This window comes from Pleuronectes platessa, chromosome 2 (genome assembly GCF_947347685.1).
Source record: "Pleuronectes platessa chromosome 2, fPlePla1.1, whole genome shotgun sequence".
NCBI classification, from domain to species: domain Eukaryota; kingdom Metazoa; phylum Chordata; class Actinopteri; order Pleuronectiformes; family Pleuronectidae; genus Pleuronectes; species Pleuronectes platessa.
Genome location: NC_070627.1, coordinates 19,100,598 through 19,116,148, shown reverse-complemented (window position 1 = coordinate 19,116,148; position 15,551 = coordinate 19,100,598). Strand labels below are relative to the sequence as shown.

At 40.5% G+C, this 15,551-nt stretch overlaps 2 protein-coding genes across 4 annotated transcripts in view; both read right to left on the bottom strand.

Annotated features, from left to right (window-relative positions):
• Positions 1-15,551, bottom strand: part of trim107 (tripartite motif containing 107) — a 68,478-nt gene that overhangs the window by 3,188 nt on the left and 49,739 nt on the right. The gene's annotated exons all lie outside the window — the stretch shown is intronic.
• LOC128451195 (phosphatidate phosphatase LPIN2) lies at positions 259-14,132 on the bottom strand. 3 transcript variants are annotated; one of them, XM_053434999.1, is made up of 21 exons: positions 14,009-14,132; positions 11,889-12,582; positions 10,214-10,414; positions 10,021-10,116; positions 9,650-9,918; positions 8,744-8,851; positions 8,484-8,595; positions 7,574-8,336; positions 7,372-7,465; positions 6,620-6,807; positions 6,442-6,535; positions 6,270-6,339; positions 5,986-6,078; positions 5,597-5,655; positions 4,451-4,601; positions 4,198-4,346; positions 3,993-4,079; positions 3,369-3,521; positions 2,978-3,092; positions 1,964-2,067; positions 259-1,785 (listed from the first exon to the last, which is right to left on the bottom strand). In XM_053434999.1, the coding sequence occupies exons 2-21, from the start codon at positions 12,021-12,023 to the stop codon at positions 1,635-1,637; spliced, it is 3,192 nt and encodes a 1,063-aa protein (XP_053290974.1). In that variant the 5' UTR covers positions 12,024-12,582; positions 14,009-14,132; the 3' UTR covers positions 259-1,634. The 3 variants fall into 3 exon arrangements, 2 of the variants coding, with proteins under 2 accessions (XP_053290974.1, XP_053290961.1); XM_053434986.1 differs by lacking the exons at positions 10,214-10,414; positions 11,889-12,582; positions 14,009-14,132 and having other exon boundaries at positions 8,484-8,598; positions 10,021-10,111; XR_008340084.1 differs by lacking the exons at positions 259-1,785; positions 10,214-10,414; positions 11,889-12,582; positions 14,009-14,132 and adding an exon at positions 2,615-2,821 and having other exon boundaries at positions 8,484-8,598; positions 10,021-10,111.

Here is a 15,551-nt window from a genome sequence, read left to right as displayed (position 1 = left end):
CTTCCCTTGTCTCAGTTTTTTTCCTCTCTTTTTTACATTTGTTTTGAATAAAGGTATTTATAAGCAATATAGACTAAGGAGTGAATGTCATGGCCTATAAATAACTTTAAAATAAAAAAAAAGTTTTATCATATATGCAAAAAATTTGAAGCACTAGTTAATTGAATATATGCAGTATCAATGAAAATGCGTATTGAATGTAAATATTAACATTATCCCTCATTTCACATTTTAACTGGACAATAAAGACAGCAGGCGTTGTTTGTGTTTTCATTTAATTTATATTTCTTTAAATTGGTTTTAAAATAACATCATTCGTCTCTAATGCATCCCCACACAGTTTGATGATGAAAGATATGCAAAGATAATAAATAAAACATTGTTGTGGTAGTATGAAGGCACAGTGCCAGGATAAATCACTAATTTAAACCCCACCACTCCCTCGGTGTGTTTACACATCTGGAGTAAAAGTCATTGTCAGGCTGACCCACCTCGCCTCATGTAGTGCACAAACATTTCTAAACATGGTGGTGCCGAAGCTCGTAGGAAGAGTTGAAATGTGCATTGTGTTACTTGACAACGATCAGCTTTGTTATAACAGTCCTTGTGTTCGAAATCGAAAATAAATCTATTGCACTTTACAAGCAGCTCTAACTCCATATTGAGGTCTGACTCAGTCCTTAGTGCTCTTAAATGGTCTTCACTCCTGAGGCTACTGCTACTTTAAGACTAAACTAATGATGTTAAACACTGATCAGGACGAATTCCATCTACTGTATCTCATACTAATTGTAGACAAACAAGACTAAAAGAAGAAGAATAAAGAATAAATCAGATTATTTTAAATACACACACACACCATATTTGGTTGCCTGGTACATGCAGCTATAAAAACTCCTCCTCCTCCTCTTCCTCCTTACAACACTAAAACACAAAGACATTCTCTGTTGTCATGAATACACAAACAAAATCGAAACAATGTCCATGGAATAAAGGGACAGTTGGTCTTGCAGCTACGTGTGGGTGGGTCTGTTTCAGTAAGTCACATTATGGTGATTTATATTATAGTGAGTATAAGCATTTCATTTCAAGGTCTGTTCGCAGGAATTTATGCATCGATTAAAATGTTCTAGTCTGATTTCTCTATTTCCGTACAAAAATATTTTGGTCCATGTCAAATGTATGAATGACAGTGTTGAGGTTATAAAACAAAAATTCTGCTTGAATTAACATTTAGGAAAGGCTTTGATAGTGCTACACACAATAGCAGTCAGTGAAACAGTCTAAAGCCATATTTTTCCATTTAGGTCAGTGTGTAAACAGCTATAGTCGTTATAAGGGCACTGAGATGAACGCAGGATGGTTTGTTTTATTGTACAAATGCAGAATCCATGCATTTTACGACTTAATCTGCATTTGAGTGCAGTGTAACAAAGAACCGGTGCCCCTTTTTGTCCCAGTTTATCCAGTGGCTCATAATAGAGGCTCCACAGTTGGCAGGTCTATCAAAGGCAACATTCAGGCAGGCTGGGGACGATCTATTGAAATACCTTTCTGGAAAATGAGAGAACTGAGCAAGAGTGGTGATGCGTGTGTGTGTGTGTGTGTGTGTTTTGTTAGATGTGGGCGTGTTTCTACAGTAGTGCATCCAGGTCCAATTCTGGCAGAGGCTCCTTCCAATAGGAGAAACTGCTGTACTCAGGATAGTCAAAGCCAGAAGACAGGCTGCCCTCAGCAGAGAGCACAGGGAAGAAATGTTCCACCAATTCACTGAGGTGACAGTACCTGCAAAATGCACACACACTATTATAATAAACAGACTGAATGATCGGAACTTTTACTTAGAAAGTAGATTAAATTTAAATGCGGAAAACCTGTATTATGTTTGAATATGAATGTATTGAAGTCATCCCATTCATTTCTAATATTATCCCTCTATACCCACATTGTGTTGCACACTTACGAGGACTTGTTGCCTTTGGTCTTTTCCTGGATGAGCTCTCCTTTTGGGTTGACAGTAAATATCCTGGTGTCAGGCACTCCAACCTGCTTATAGGCATAAGCATCCTGCAAAAGAGAGGGCAGCAACATACAGTGCATTCAGAGAATGTTCAGACCTCTTTACTTTTTGCACATTTTCTATGAGCTAAGATGAAAAAATAAAAAAAGAATTACCTCGGCACTGTACCAATTAGAGCTATATAGTGGCCTCAGTGACAGACACATTAATCCACCTAAGAAACTATGTCTGTGAGACTACAATTTATGGAGCCAGTCTGTAGACTATAAGTAGCAGTGTTGCTTCATGTGTAAATCTACCACCAACCAGCAAAAAGTAATTGAAGCGAGTAAAAGAACCACAAAACCTAAATGGACCAACAACTTATTAGCTCAATTAGATGATGTGCATTAAACAGTTTTAAATGAAAATGCAGCCCCGGTGTTACAGCGGAGAAGCACAGGCTATTTCAGAACAGCAAATTATCACTGTAATCCCACTGGCTGTGTGCGACAGTGAGGAGAGTGAAAAGGTGCTAAATGGGGCAGAAAGGAGGCTTTATGAGTACTGCCACCGGTTTTATCATGGGGGTCTCTGTGCATCTTGGGAACTCACCAGGTCTGTGTCTCTACACAACGCTGTGTCTGAGCTACGCAGAAAACTCCGTCCACTTCATGTGGAAGTTGTTGCTCTGACAGAGTCAGCTGTGAGACCTTATATAGACGGGTGCGTGTGGCTTTCCACGTCATGTTGACTTAACCACCAATGGGCTCCAGTCAGTGTGTAGAAACAGCTTAATCATGCTCAAGAAAAGCAAAGCACCTGAGCTAATAAATGTCAAGTATCATAGCCTAAATACTCAATATTTAGGCTATGATAGTTGTATTTGTATAGTGCCAAATCATAAGATGCATTTACTCAAGGGGACTTTACAAATAAAAAAAGATATGTGATATTTCAGGTTTTCATTTTACTTACGTTGGTCCTGTTGCCGAAGGCGGCGTAGAATGGCCGTTTCTGCTGGTTGAACAGGTCCTTGATGTCACTGAGACAAGCCACTTTAAACACCTCTGGTTTCTTCTCAATCACCTCTCTGCACAGGTTTAGAGGGACAGTGAATCATTCAAATGTTTTTCCTCCTTGAACACATTTATTTATTTCACAGTGTATTCACCGAGCACAATCTGTACATCTTCGTCTCAGAGGAGCTCCCCAGAGAGGTAATGAGCAGTGCCAACTATTCTGTACATTGGTGATTTCATGAGATATTTAATGAAACAGAAGTAAAACTCTACATCCCATATATTAATGTGAATCAGAACACTTAGCACAACATCTGGAATGCATATTAGTGGTATGCATTATTTACCTGTGCAGAGCTGAAAAGAGGCTGCTGGGAGCCAGCAGTACAGGGCCTTTAGGAAGCACAGTGCCTCTGTCATTGACCCACTGCAGGTACTCCTTTGTGATGGCAGCCATACCTATAGCCCTCGCTGAACAATACAGGATTTTATAACCGTTTCTGCAAGGAAACAAACAACCACATCTGCATTTTAGTTTCACAAAATGAACAAAACATGTTTTCCAGTTCTTGTGGGTGTAGCTGATGTGGAGCATTAGTCCGGTAAATACTTTCATCACTTTCAACCTCACGCATGTGGCGTATCTCTTTTCTTCAGATATGTGTGAGAAAATATTAGCACCCCAAATGGAATTGTGTATTTTTTCAATTAACTGAGCAGCTGCGCTCATTTTAAGAGCTCAACACAAGACGCATGAAAATAAGGAAAACAGGCCAAAAGGGTGATGCACATTAGACAAATCAGCTGCATCTAGAATGACATCAGAATGAAATCACCAGCAGGAGGTGTCTCCCATCTGTTTTTACTTGTTATGGTGTGAGTCATGTGAGGGAAAAATGTGTTTAAAAAAAACAGTAACAAAGGAACAATAGAACAGGAAACTAAATGAAGACAACTTTATTTTCCCTTACTGGTGTATTTTGTGGTAGAGTTTGGCGATGCCTTTGTGCGTCCAGTCTTTTCCAAACTGAGGTAGAATATGACCGAGAGCATCAGACCTGCAAGAAACAGGAAGTCAAGACTACTCATAACACGGTGACAGTGCATCTTTCATAGGAAGTCATTTATTTTTTAATTGTCTGTCGGACTTCTTGTATGCAATCACGATTGTTTTACTTGGTGATGGTGCCGTCTATGTCCGATATGATGACCCGGTCGTCCCAGTTCCACAGGTAGATGGCAGCCTCACAGCGACAGGTGCCTTGGTATTGTGTAGTCACACTGAACACCACCTTGTTGGCTCCCTCACGCAGGTTTAAGTGTTCCTGGGTGAGACAGCAGAAAAGTGCACAAAACCATAAATACATTCGTAAACCACTGAATGTATATTTGACAGTAGAATGAGTGTGTAGTTGAAAGCATCTTTTACTATCTGTTTAGAGGTCAGGCGGAGAGATTTGCGGTACATCTGGCTGATACACTGAGTCGCAATAAGGGTTTCTGTTGATTGGCTGGAAACAAGCGTTGCTTTCCGTCCGAGCCCCGCAACCTCATCACTCTCGATGTCATCCAGTGTGGCTCTAGGGAAACAACACATATGATTCAATATAAGTTATGATTCTTTTTAAATCATTGTTCATTATTAATAATCCTGACAGAAATACTGACAAAGTAAGTTATTCTACATGAAAATAAAATTATATATTTTCTGTACGAAATATTTTAAGCTTTTAGTTTGTCACATGTTGATGTAGATACTTGTAGTTTATGATCATCAACAGTAATGACAGTTGTTTTTGAGAATATTCATAGAGCAACATCCTTTTATGGATGAAGCTTTGGCGTACCCTGGAGGCCCAAATTTGAACTACAGGATGCTGCTTTGAATTGATTCAGAAATATCTTTCTCGATTAAAAACAAAACCATTGAATAATTTCTCTCAATTTCCCCCCAATTAATTAGTTTTAGTATTGTGGTGCGAGGAGGTTCTTCAGATGCATAGATAATTAATCTTAAAAGGAGACCTCTTTAAAAAATATAGCTACATAATTTCAACAACAAGCCGTGAGCAGAGTTTGTAAAATCTTTGAAACGTTTGCTTGAGCTGGTTTGGGTTTTTCTTTACTGTTGCTTCCGTTATTGTCTTTGTCAAAACAGGATCCTTACAATATAAAGAAATCAGGAGATGTGACACTGTCCCTTCATAGCTCTAAATTCAGGACAACGGTAAATTGATGAGGACTATAACACTACAGATAATGTCTAGACATACAATCCTCTTTTGTTACTGCTTGTAGCTTTACCTTATTCTTAGTTCATGTTTTTGTACATCTGTCTAGGAGCTACAACCACAGGAGTTTATTAGCATTCAAATACACAAAATACAGGTTAAGACTAAATGTACTGGAGTCCAGTTTTATTTTTTCATTTGAGTCTGTCCAGCCACCAGACTGAATATCGAAGCTCAAACATAGGCAATCTGTCGAGCATCTGTACACGTGCAGGACCGGCTGAAACAGATCATACAGGATTTGATAACTTGTGTTTGATCATTGCTTTTGTGAGGTGCCTTACTTCACTGTGGAAGGAACACTGACCAGCTGCTCCTCTTGTGCCTCCTTAGAGTTGTTCAGCTGTAAAACACATAAAATATATTGTCAGCAACATTACTACCTAATAACCAAAGTGGCAATAGTGTTTTTTGTTTACAAACAGACTAAGAAGTGAAAAGTAGCTTATGATCTAATCTGTTCATTTCTTCCATCTGTATGCTCCTATTTCTTCTATAAACCAACCCGAGCTAACAAATCAACTCCTCAAAAAAAACACCCTGTTTAACTTTCTGTTTTGTGGTTATTGTGTATAGTTATTATTTAGGTCCTGACATGTATCATTTCTTTCTGTGCAGTTCCACCATCATATTCCAATGAATAACCATTAACAGGAGCTCTTAAGTATCTTACTTGGTTTTTGTCGATGTCTCTTCTCCTCCAGGAAAACCACCAGCGTCCAGACTTCTTGGGCATCTTGTCTTTCACCAACCGCTCTATCGAAGTCTGTAAGACACACATCCACAAAGAGAGCGACCATTAAATGAATCCTCGCATCAGTCATCATCTAACTAAGATCTTGCTGTCTGTAATTATATCATGTAGAACAATAAAATAGAACTTGATGAAAACATTGATTATAGTCACAGAACTTAATAAGTATGTTAATGGGGTCGGATTGAGAAACAATAAAATACCTTGGGAAGGTTTTTCTGGAAAGTTGTCATTGACAAGACCATTGGGGCAGCGACTGCCCAGTTATAATAGCTGTGGAAGATGAAAACAGCTCATGAACAATCATACACATTAGCTTGTTGACAATTTGAGTCACTTCATTACCTAATTTCATTTCATTTTATTATTTCTCACTTGGAGTTGATGCAGATGACGAGACTTGGATCCTCAATGATTCCTGGATTGTTAGCAAAATCCTGGTAGGTCACAATGTGCTCCATAAACTTTTCTGGAGTAAGAGAAAAAGCATCATTTTGACTGATTTAACTAATTTCCTCATGTAGCAGCACAAACACAGTAAAAAAACATTTACCTTTGGTGATCTGGCTGGTGCCGCCCTCTCGTCCGCAGAGGGACATGCTGATGTCCATGTTGTAGGAGGTGGAGTCTGACAGGTACTCTGTGCCGCTGTCTATGGCCCCGCTGCCCACTGAGTGAGGGGATTGACTCCCTGAGAGTGAGCCCTGCTCCGCCCCTTGCTGAGACGCTCCCTCTGCTTCACTGCAGGGACGACACACAGTGATATCATTTCAATGAGGGAACATTTTACAGAAACCACAGCACTATCGCCGTTTCAATGGAAACCATTCACTGTGGACACTGTGGAAATTACTAAATGTCTTTTAGTGTCTTTCAATTAATCTGTCTATGATCGTTGAAAAAACCATACACATTTAAGTTTTTATCATTTGCACAATATGATTTCAAAGATCACTAAAGATGGTAAATGGTCTAAATAGTCTGTATTGATTTATTTGCTTTTCTAGTCTTTATGACCACTCAAAATGATTTACAGTACAGTTTTACACAAACACACACACACACACACACACACACACACACACACATATTCACACAGCGCATCTATGTGCAGCACTTTTTTCTATGAGAAGTGACAATTTGGAGTTTAGTATCCTGCTCAAGGACACATTGGCATTTCGGAATGAGGAAGACAGAGATCGAACTGCCAACCTTCCAGTTAGAAGATGACTGGTTCAACCCCTGAGGCACAGCCACCACAAGATGAGTGTAATATGGGAGGAATATTCATATGTGACTCCTCACCTCTTTGGGAAATAGAGTGCAGCCACATCTGGGTCCAGTGAGGTCAAATCATCCAAGTAAATATCTGATGGTTCTAGATGGTGATTCCGTTTACCTGTAACCGAATGACACACGAAAACAATTAGTGAACAAAAGTGACATTAGGATATTTCTTTAGTCTAAAATGAGACTTGAAATGTTTCCTGAATGAGAAAGCAACAACCTCTCTTCTTGCCCTCTTGCTCCACTTTGGAAGACATCTCAGATGAGTTTGCTGACCCCTCTGCAGCAGTCGAGTCGTCCTTCACGTGTCCAGCTTCATCTTTTGGTGCAGTGCTGTTGGACAGAGTGTCTCCGTTTGACGCCTGCAACACTCCCGGTCCGTTGACCTCTTCCCCTCCATCGGCACAGGGATCTATCCCACTGTCCCCCTCACTGACAGGGGCACTACTGGTTGAACCCCGTTCACTTTGTTCAGAGGAGGCTCCCGGCTGTTGTAGATGTGATGACGCTGTACTACTTTCACTTGTTTCTACGGCCGCCATAACTGTACCAGCTGTTTCAGTCAAAGTGCTAACGTGCTCAATAGCGACTGTGCTTTCTTTGCTATCAAGGGAGTCAGTACCATTATTCAGAGTAGCAGAATAAAGAGATGAGTCTCTGTTCCCTTCTTCTCCTGATGTGGTTTCAAGTGTTTGACTTGAGTCCACATCTGTCTTCCCTGATGATGAAGACTTAGAGGTGGAGTGGTCACTGTGAGAGTTTGTCTCGATGGATAAAGGAGTGCTGTGCATGGCATGGCTGAGGTCGAGGGACTGAGTCCTGGGTTGTGGTCTGACCACTGTTACGCTGCCCACTCTCCCACAGCTGATCACAGGCTCCAAGCCCATATCGAAGGAGTCCTGTCTCTCAATTGTGCAGAAATGAGAACTCCCAGAATGGGAGATAGGCTGTAAGTCCACTGGTGTCCTCTCTGACTCACACAGCTGTGAGGGGGGGAGCAAAGAGAGAAATATGAGTGTCTTATATCTACAGTATTCATCACAGCGCAGACAGGACATGAAAGCATCAACTGTGTGTGTGTGTGTGCGTGCGTGTGTGTGTGTGTGTGTCTGTGTGTGTAACTGGCGTACCATGGGAAAACCTCCCCAGTTCCACTGCATCTGAGGTCCAGGGGAATCTTTGGGTTTAAGAAAAAGCTCTGAGTCGCTCTTAGGAGAAGACGGCCGACTGTAAAACACGTTGCTGCTAATGAGAAGGAAATACAGAAAACATTTTAAGAACGGAAGAGACACCGCATAAATCAGTGAGCACTGATTTCAAGCTGCCAGTGAAACTGCTAAACACAAACAAGTCTATTCACTAATTTATTGTAAAAACTAATCTTCCTCACCTTTCCAAGGGCGACTGTTCTCCGTCCGAGTGCGGGCGAGTGTCTCTGGTGTGCGTGGGACTCAACTCTTCACTTAGCTCTTCAGACAGCGAGTAGTACACTGATTTACTTTACACAAACACAAGAGGATTTTGAGGTTTGAATATTGAATATGTTGAGGAGAAGCAACATCACATTGTGTAGCTGTCTTCACAGAGAATTAAATAATGACAGAATTTTGATATATTATTGTCATTATATAACACCTTTACCAAAATAGTATATATAATAAAATCTAATTATAGTATTCAGCTTTGCATACATCATTGCTATGTGAATTTGTGGATAAATGAAAGGGGGACAATTACAGCCCCAGATACTGGAGTTTTGGAGACGATACAGATTTTTGGCAGTAAAGAATTCCGATGTTGATATAAATCGGCCAATATTCTTCGTGTATATGTTTATTAACTTGTCTTTCACAAACTAGTTAGCTTGACTCGGTACAACCGTCCGTTAGGCTGTGATGTCTACTCTACTATGCGCACTGTAAACAAATGCGTCAGAGTGGACTCTACTGGACAAACTATATGATAACACCATCACTAAATGACCCTTAGTATGTTTTCCTACATTGTGTTCTGTAAAAAGAGTTTAACTTCAGCAAATAGATCAGATATATTGGCAAAAAAAGACATTGTAGCCATATGATATGCTCACAAATTACTGGTGACAATTCCCAGCAGAATCTCTTTAGTCACAAGATTTGATGAAGAGAACGCAGACATACAGGATATATGATGAAAGGAGTTCTATGTGGCGACTTCAGCCATAAAGTGTCAGTGATTACTGGTAGTGACAGTAGATGTTAAGAAGATAAGACACAAAACATATGATATGATTCAACATAAAAACCCAACTACTGACCTGAGTTGTAACGGTGAGGCGAGATCCTCTTGACCAGGACTCTCCGGTCCACCCTGATCACTTTCTCTCTCCCACTCCTTCTCTCGTTCTCTCTCATCGGATGACGAGTTCTCTTCTCTCAGGTGAGTATCGGAGCGCATGCGTTTGCGGCGGCGTTTCTTCCTACGAGCACCAGACCCGGCAAAGGAGGATCCCTCGGGTGCCTCCTCTGTCTCCTCAGGGACCTCAGTTGGAATTGGAGAGGTGCAGAGATGCGCTGGGACCTCGGCCTGAGGGGGACCAAAAGAAAATTATCAAATGTTAAAATGTAAAATAAGGTAAAAAAAATGTACAGAGTTTGAACTAATGCCAATTAATGTTGGCTGTCTTACCTCCATATTTCCATTTTGTTCCACAAAAAAAGCTTCTCCATTGTCTCCCAGCTTCATGTGCAGGTCAACACATTCTCCATTTATTTCAATGTCCACCTAAAAACAAAATGATGAACATAATGACATAAAAGCAAACAGACCACGAAGCAGCAGAAAATGAAGATCTGAGTTCACAGAATAAAAAAAAACTTAAGATTTTCTCCTTCGAGCGCAGAACTCCGAGCTTGCCAAACCGGACGTGGAAGGGGGAACACTGGAACGATCCATCGGGCTGCCGGACCACGATGACATCAATCCCTCCGGTGAGCGTGGCAGGGTTCAGGCCACGGTACAGCTCCTTCACCGTCACAAACACCGTCTCTGCTAACTGGCCCACAATATTCATGGTCTGGGACTGTAAGCAAAACAAGAAAAACAAGAAGTGAGACTAGTGAGGTCCAGTGGCATGAAACAGAAAGAAAAAGTCTTTACATTCAGTACTTTGTGTAGATGGTGCTTGTTCCTACACTCTGCTTACAATGTCAGCAACAATCAACATCAATATCCTCCATTTATAGTGAATAGAACACATCACAGTGGTCATTCAATAAAAAACATGAAGTACACTTGAAAATGCTTAACACGGCAAACATTAAACATTTTTCAGTTTCAGTTTCAACTTAAAGAAAAGAGGCGATTTCAGATTTTAAGGTCAAAGAACCACAGACGTTTCCTCTGAATACTGGTAGTGACTGTATCGAGGAACTTCTAATGTTTTGACTAAACAATCCTGACCTTTGGAATCAGATCTTGATTCCTGATCATGAATAATGGTCTAAAGGTCAGCAGCTGGGAGATGAGATCTAATAAAGCACTTATCTAGATGTTTGTCACAGACAAAAGGAACTACTGAAGTCATTGTTCTGAATCAGTCATGATGATTATGTGAAAGGATTCACTAAGTGGAGTAACATCATACGTTCAAAATGTGACTCATTCGGCCATAAATGTCCACACAGTAAAGAGTTTATGATGCAATCGTTCAAAAGGTGGTTAAAATTTAAAAAGAATGGTCAATAAAGTCTGTCCATTAGGCAATAGTTTCTCTACAACAGGACAGAACATGTCTCAGCGAGTCAAGAAGAGAAACTTGGCCAAAGGTGGAGAAAAACATCACATGTCCTAGTTTGTACCTGCATCAACACGGATAGACCATCAGATGAGCTCCTCTGAGGCTTAAGAGCAGTATGTTACCTCAGGTGGCCTCACGAGGGCCTGTTTTATCTGTACAGCGCTTATTTAAAGCAGATACCATCACAGCCTGCGAACTCGAAATACCTTATATTTCAAAAGTTCTGAGGTGAGTAATTTGATTCTGCTAAAACAAATGTCTAAACTGGATGTAACTCTTACTGGAATTTTTGCACTTTTAAGCTTTAACTTGAATAGTTGTCAGAGAGTGCAAACCTTAGGCAAGGCTCAACAGTCCCCTTATGAAACCACATTTAAATTTCACTAGATGCAGATTTGTATTTGGATCAACAAATAAACACACTCATAAACATCTGTCCCCTAAACTTGCTGGATTTTTCATCAAGATCCATGAATTATTCTCTGAGAAATAAAAAAAAAGGTTGAAAAGAAAGTGAAAAAGAAATCCCACATCCACTCCAAAATGTGATGGGTTCCTTCCTGACCAATATCGCATCCTTCCAAAAAGTCTCAAAGCAATCCGCCCAGTAGTTTTTACGTAATCTTGCTCACAAACAGACCAACCAACAAACAGAAAGGCGTGAAATGATAACCTGCTACAAAGCTCATAAAACACTGAACTGGGATGTATCACGTTGCACACACCTACACAATGGACACATGGTGTCATGCCTTACCCACAGAGAAGGATGCAGATGTCCCTTCCCAAACCGGCTGTGTTCCCTTGACCTCCTCTCTGCCATACGCCACCAATATAACGTTTTTTCCCGCCACAGGAACTCGGGAACGGTGTCAAGGAACTTTACCTCCATTTCCACCACAGGAACTTGTCAGCTCCATTCCCCACAATCCTTGGCTGCCTCTCAGAGCTCAGGCTACTTTACCCCACGACCCACGGGCACTCTTCCACTTTTTTCAGAGGCTGAAAAGCTCAATTTAGTTCGCTCTGGCTAAACAAAACCAGCAAGCCAAGTCATAGATACATAAGTCTGGCTAAATCAGATCAGTGGTTATTAGAAATGACAGCACTTCAGTCCTCTGTGTCCTCAGCTCGGATGCAAAATATAACAAACCACGAGAGAGGCCTAGTATATTCAGTCACACACCAATGCTTCCTCTTATTCACACAAGTTGACAGTCACAAGCTATACACACTCACACAAACCCCGCTGTCACACTGAATTCATACTTCCTCACTTTGCGCTGCACATGACAGCCAGACCAGCAGTTTCTGAAAGGCCTGGACGGTCTATTCAAACACACTTGGCATGAGAATCCACTCACACACAGACCGATGGACCACACTCTTTCTGGGCTTGACCACAGCTCTCTGGGCCATCAGGGATGAGGGGACTCTCTGGCGGTCACGCTCTGTCAACACCGGGAGAGAAAAAAATCCTTCACAGGCCCTGGGAGGAAGTCAAGCATTTCACTCGCTAATTTTGACGGATGGCGCTGCCTGTGCTGCCGGACGGGGAGGACATGATAAAAAGGTAGGTCTGATAGGAAAAATGATGTCTAACATTAGAGTTGATGTAGCTAGTCAGCCCTGTTATGTAGTAAAAAGAAAACACCATTCGGGTCTGTCCTGTAACTTATTCAACGGCTGAAGAACTCAATGTATAACCCACATGGACCTTTTCTGTGTCTGTTCCATCTTTTCTAATTGTATACGATTGAAAGAAATACATCACTGAAAGTGCCAAGTCAGCACTATTTCAAAAGCAGAAAGAACAAAAGCTAAGAGGAGACAATGGTTGTGAAATTGACGTGTTGTAGATGGATGACAGGAGGGAAAAGTGTGGCGGTTAATACTGGGGTACATGGCTCAAAAAATAGGATCTGTAGTTGATATTTCTCTCTGTATCACAACAGTTTAAATTAGCATAATTCAAATATTCACAGCCTTCAATTTCACTTCTCATCGAGGAATTCAACCTGATGTCGATAACACTAGGGCTACAAAAGAAAACTAAAAAGTGCTGAAAGTCCAGGGTGACGTCTTCACACCCTGAACTAAAAAAAACATTCAGTTTAAATTAATTCTGAGCATCGAATAGGAAGTCTATCTGGACATTTGCTTGATTAAAGCCTTTAGTGTGTGATCAAGAATTTAAGTTCTTGATGAATTATTTTCTGTCAAGTTTCATCACGAGACGACAGTGGTTCATCCGTCATAAGTCACTGGTCACACACTGAGCCAAGTGTGTGCTGTGTCAAGGATGTGGAAAGAGATGTCTCGGCTCTGACTGACCTCTGTGTCCAAGCAGACAGGTTACCTCCCTCTAAAGCTAGACTGTAGTGTGTGTCATCTCCTGTTTATCACCGTTAAAATAAAAAGTCTATAATATCAGAATCTATAACTTCCGATTGTATGATCAGACAGATTCGGGGGGGGGGGCTAGTTTAGGAAATTAATTAAATGCCATAGTATCCAGTGTGTGGATACGTATAAAACACACTCAGGTGACTGTTTACCACCAACTCAACGTAACTTCCGCAACAGTTTGAACACGTATGGGTCCCATATTAAAGACCGTGCGTCACAGTCTGGCGTCAGTGACCAAAACTATCAACTATCTTACTTCTAACAATAAAAAACCATTAACAGCCCTGCATTTAAGAGACAGAGGGGAAAACACTCGAAGTACATTTACACGTCATCAGCAAAGTAGCTTGAGTTGACAGCGAAGTGTTGTAAGCTCTCTTCGATGGGTCAGAAAGCGACGTTTTAAGTTACAGCAAGTGAAACCGAATGTTTGACATGTTTACAACCACACTGACCCGGACTACTCACTGGGCTGGAGGTGTGCTGGACGTGTCAGAGAGTTTGTTCCTCTTGTGTTAGTGATGAGAGCCGTTTACCTTCCGGGCAGCTCGTCAGATGGACAAAACAACAGCCATCCCGAACGCTTCCAGATCCACTGCGCCTGCGCACCACACCGGTCGATCACTGCGGCACCCAATGAGCGAACGGGAAAAGCAAGTAGGCCCCGCCTCCAGCTTTATTACGTAAGCAAAATTACCAAAATACGCTATAGTTCTTCACGTTTTTATTTTTCTCTGTAAGACTCTTCAGCTACGCAATGAGCTTATGATATTTTGCGATTCATTAAAATCATGAACTTGTTATAAGTTACTGGCAATGTGGATTTAGTTAACTTAATAGGACTGTATGTGAGGGAAGAGCCTCGCAGTTGAACTATAGACGAATCAGTGACAAATCCCCTGAAACTGACTAGTAATGTTTAACCTTAAGTTTATTATACCAACGAAAAACAAGCACAAAATCCCGATAATGGAAGTCTCTGTTCCTACTGAGTGATGGTTAAAATCAATTTTTGATGAGCTTCAGTTTATTATCTTTAAATCTGTGTTTATATTTGGCCTCAATACTTGGCCTAGGGTTACTTGAGTCTTTCAATCACCTGATACTAAAAAATGTGTATTGTCAATATCTCCATTAGCACATACTTTGTTTTTAGTGACACCTTTGTAGCAGTTCTAGTGGCTGTAGACCTTCGTCTCACTGCAGTCTACTTATTATTTACTCATTGTCACCTTTTATTATTCTTTTGCCCTTGGGTTTGACTGTTTGACTGTTTTGTTTGCTCCTGGATGCCTAAATCCATCTATTTCTACTTGCTTATTACGTTTTTTTATATTCTAAAGGACAATGGAATATGTGGGTGTGCCTGTATGTGTTAATAATTTCATAGGCCGCCAACATTATTATTTTTGTCCTCATCATCATCATTTATTGAGGGGGTTTTCAGTGTTTCAGAAACAATACTTGGATTCGTCCAGTGGGGGGCATCACTGCACCTGCACGAAGAGCCGTTCATGTCTCTGTTGGTGGAATTCTTTCATTCATCTTCTGTCTTTCTATTATTTAATCCCAGTCAAAGAAAGTCACCTTTTAATGCTCTGATTATTAACTGCAATATGAATATGCAGAATATGAACAAATGAAAAAAGATAATGCATTGTTTTAAAGTGAAAAATGTTTTTTTTTATTGCTGGAAACACTAAATATAAAGAATACGAGTTTAGAGCCAGTTTATTAAGTATGTAGAAGGCATATGTATCGCAATATCTTATCACCATCAACACACATCAAAAAGAAAATCCTAAATATTAATTTTACTATTAAATACAGACACTTACTAATAATGGACAAGCTCAAAAATGGAAAGGATTGTTCAAATGAAATGTATTATCTACAATTAACGCTAACCAACCCAAGAGCGGTACACTCCTCCAACAACATACATTCTGCACTGCTCAATTAAGGACATGGAATACATATTATGAACGTGAAAACAAAGCTTTGTCAAAGT

What these genes read in the sequence shown, in the direction of transcription:
- LOC128451195 (XM_053434999.1), bottom strand. Translation starts at nt 12,023, where the DNA reads ATGGAGGTAAAGTTCCTTGACACCGTTCCCGAGTTCCTGTGGCGGGAA. An exon ending in GTCATCTGCATCAACTCCAA is followed by an intron (nt 6,340 to 6,441) that starts GTGAGAAATAAT and finishes CATCTTCCACAG; the next exon opens with CTATTATAACTGGGCAGTCG. An exon ending in GAGACATCGACAAAAACCAA is followed by an intron (nt 5,656 to 5,985) that starts GTAAGATACTTA and finishes TGTGTTTTACAG; the next exon opens with CTGAACAACTCTAAGGAGGC.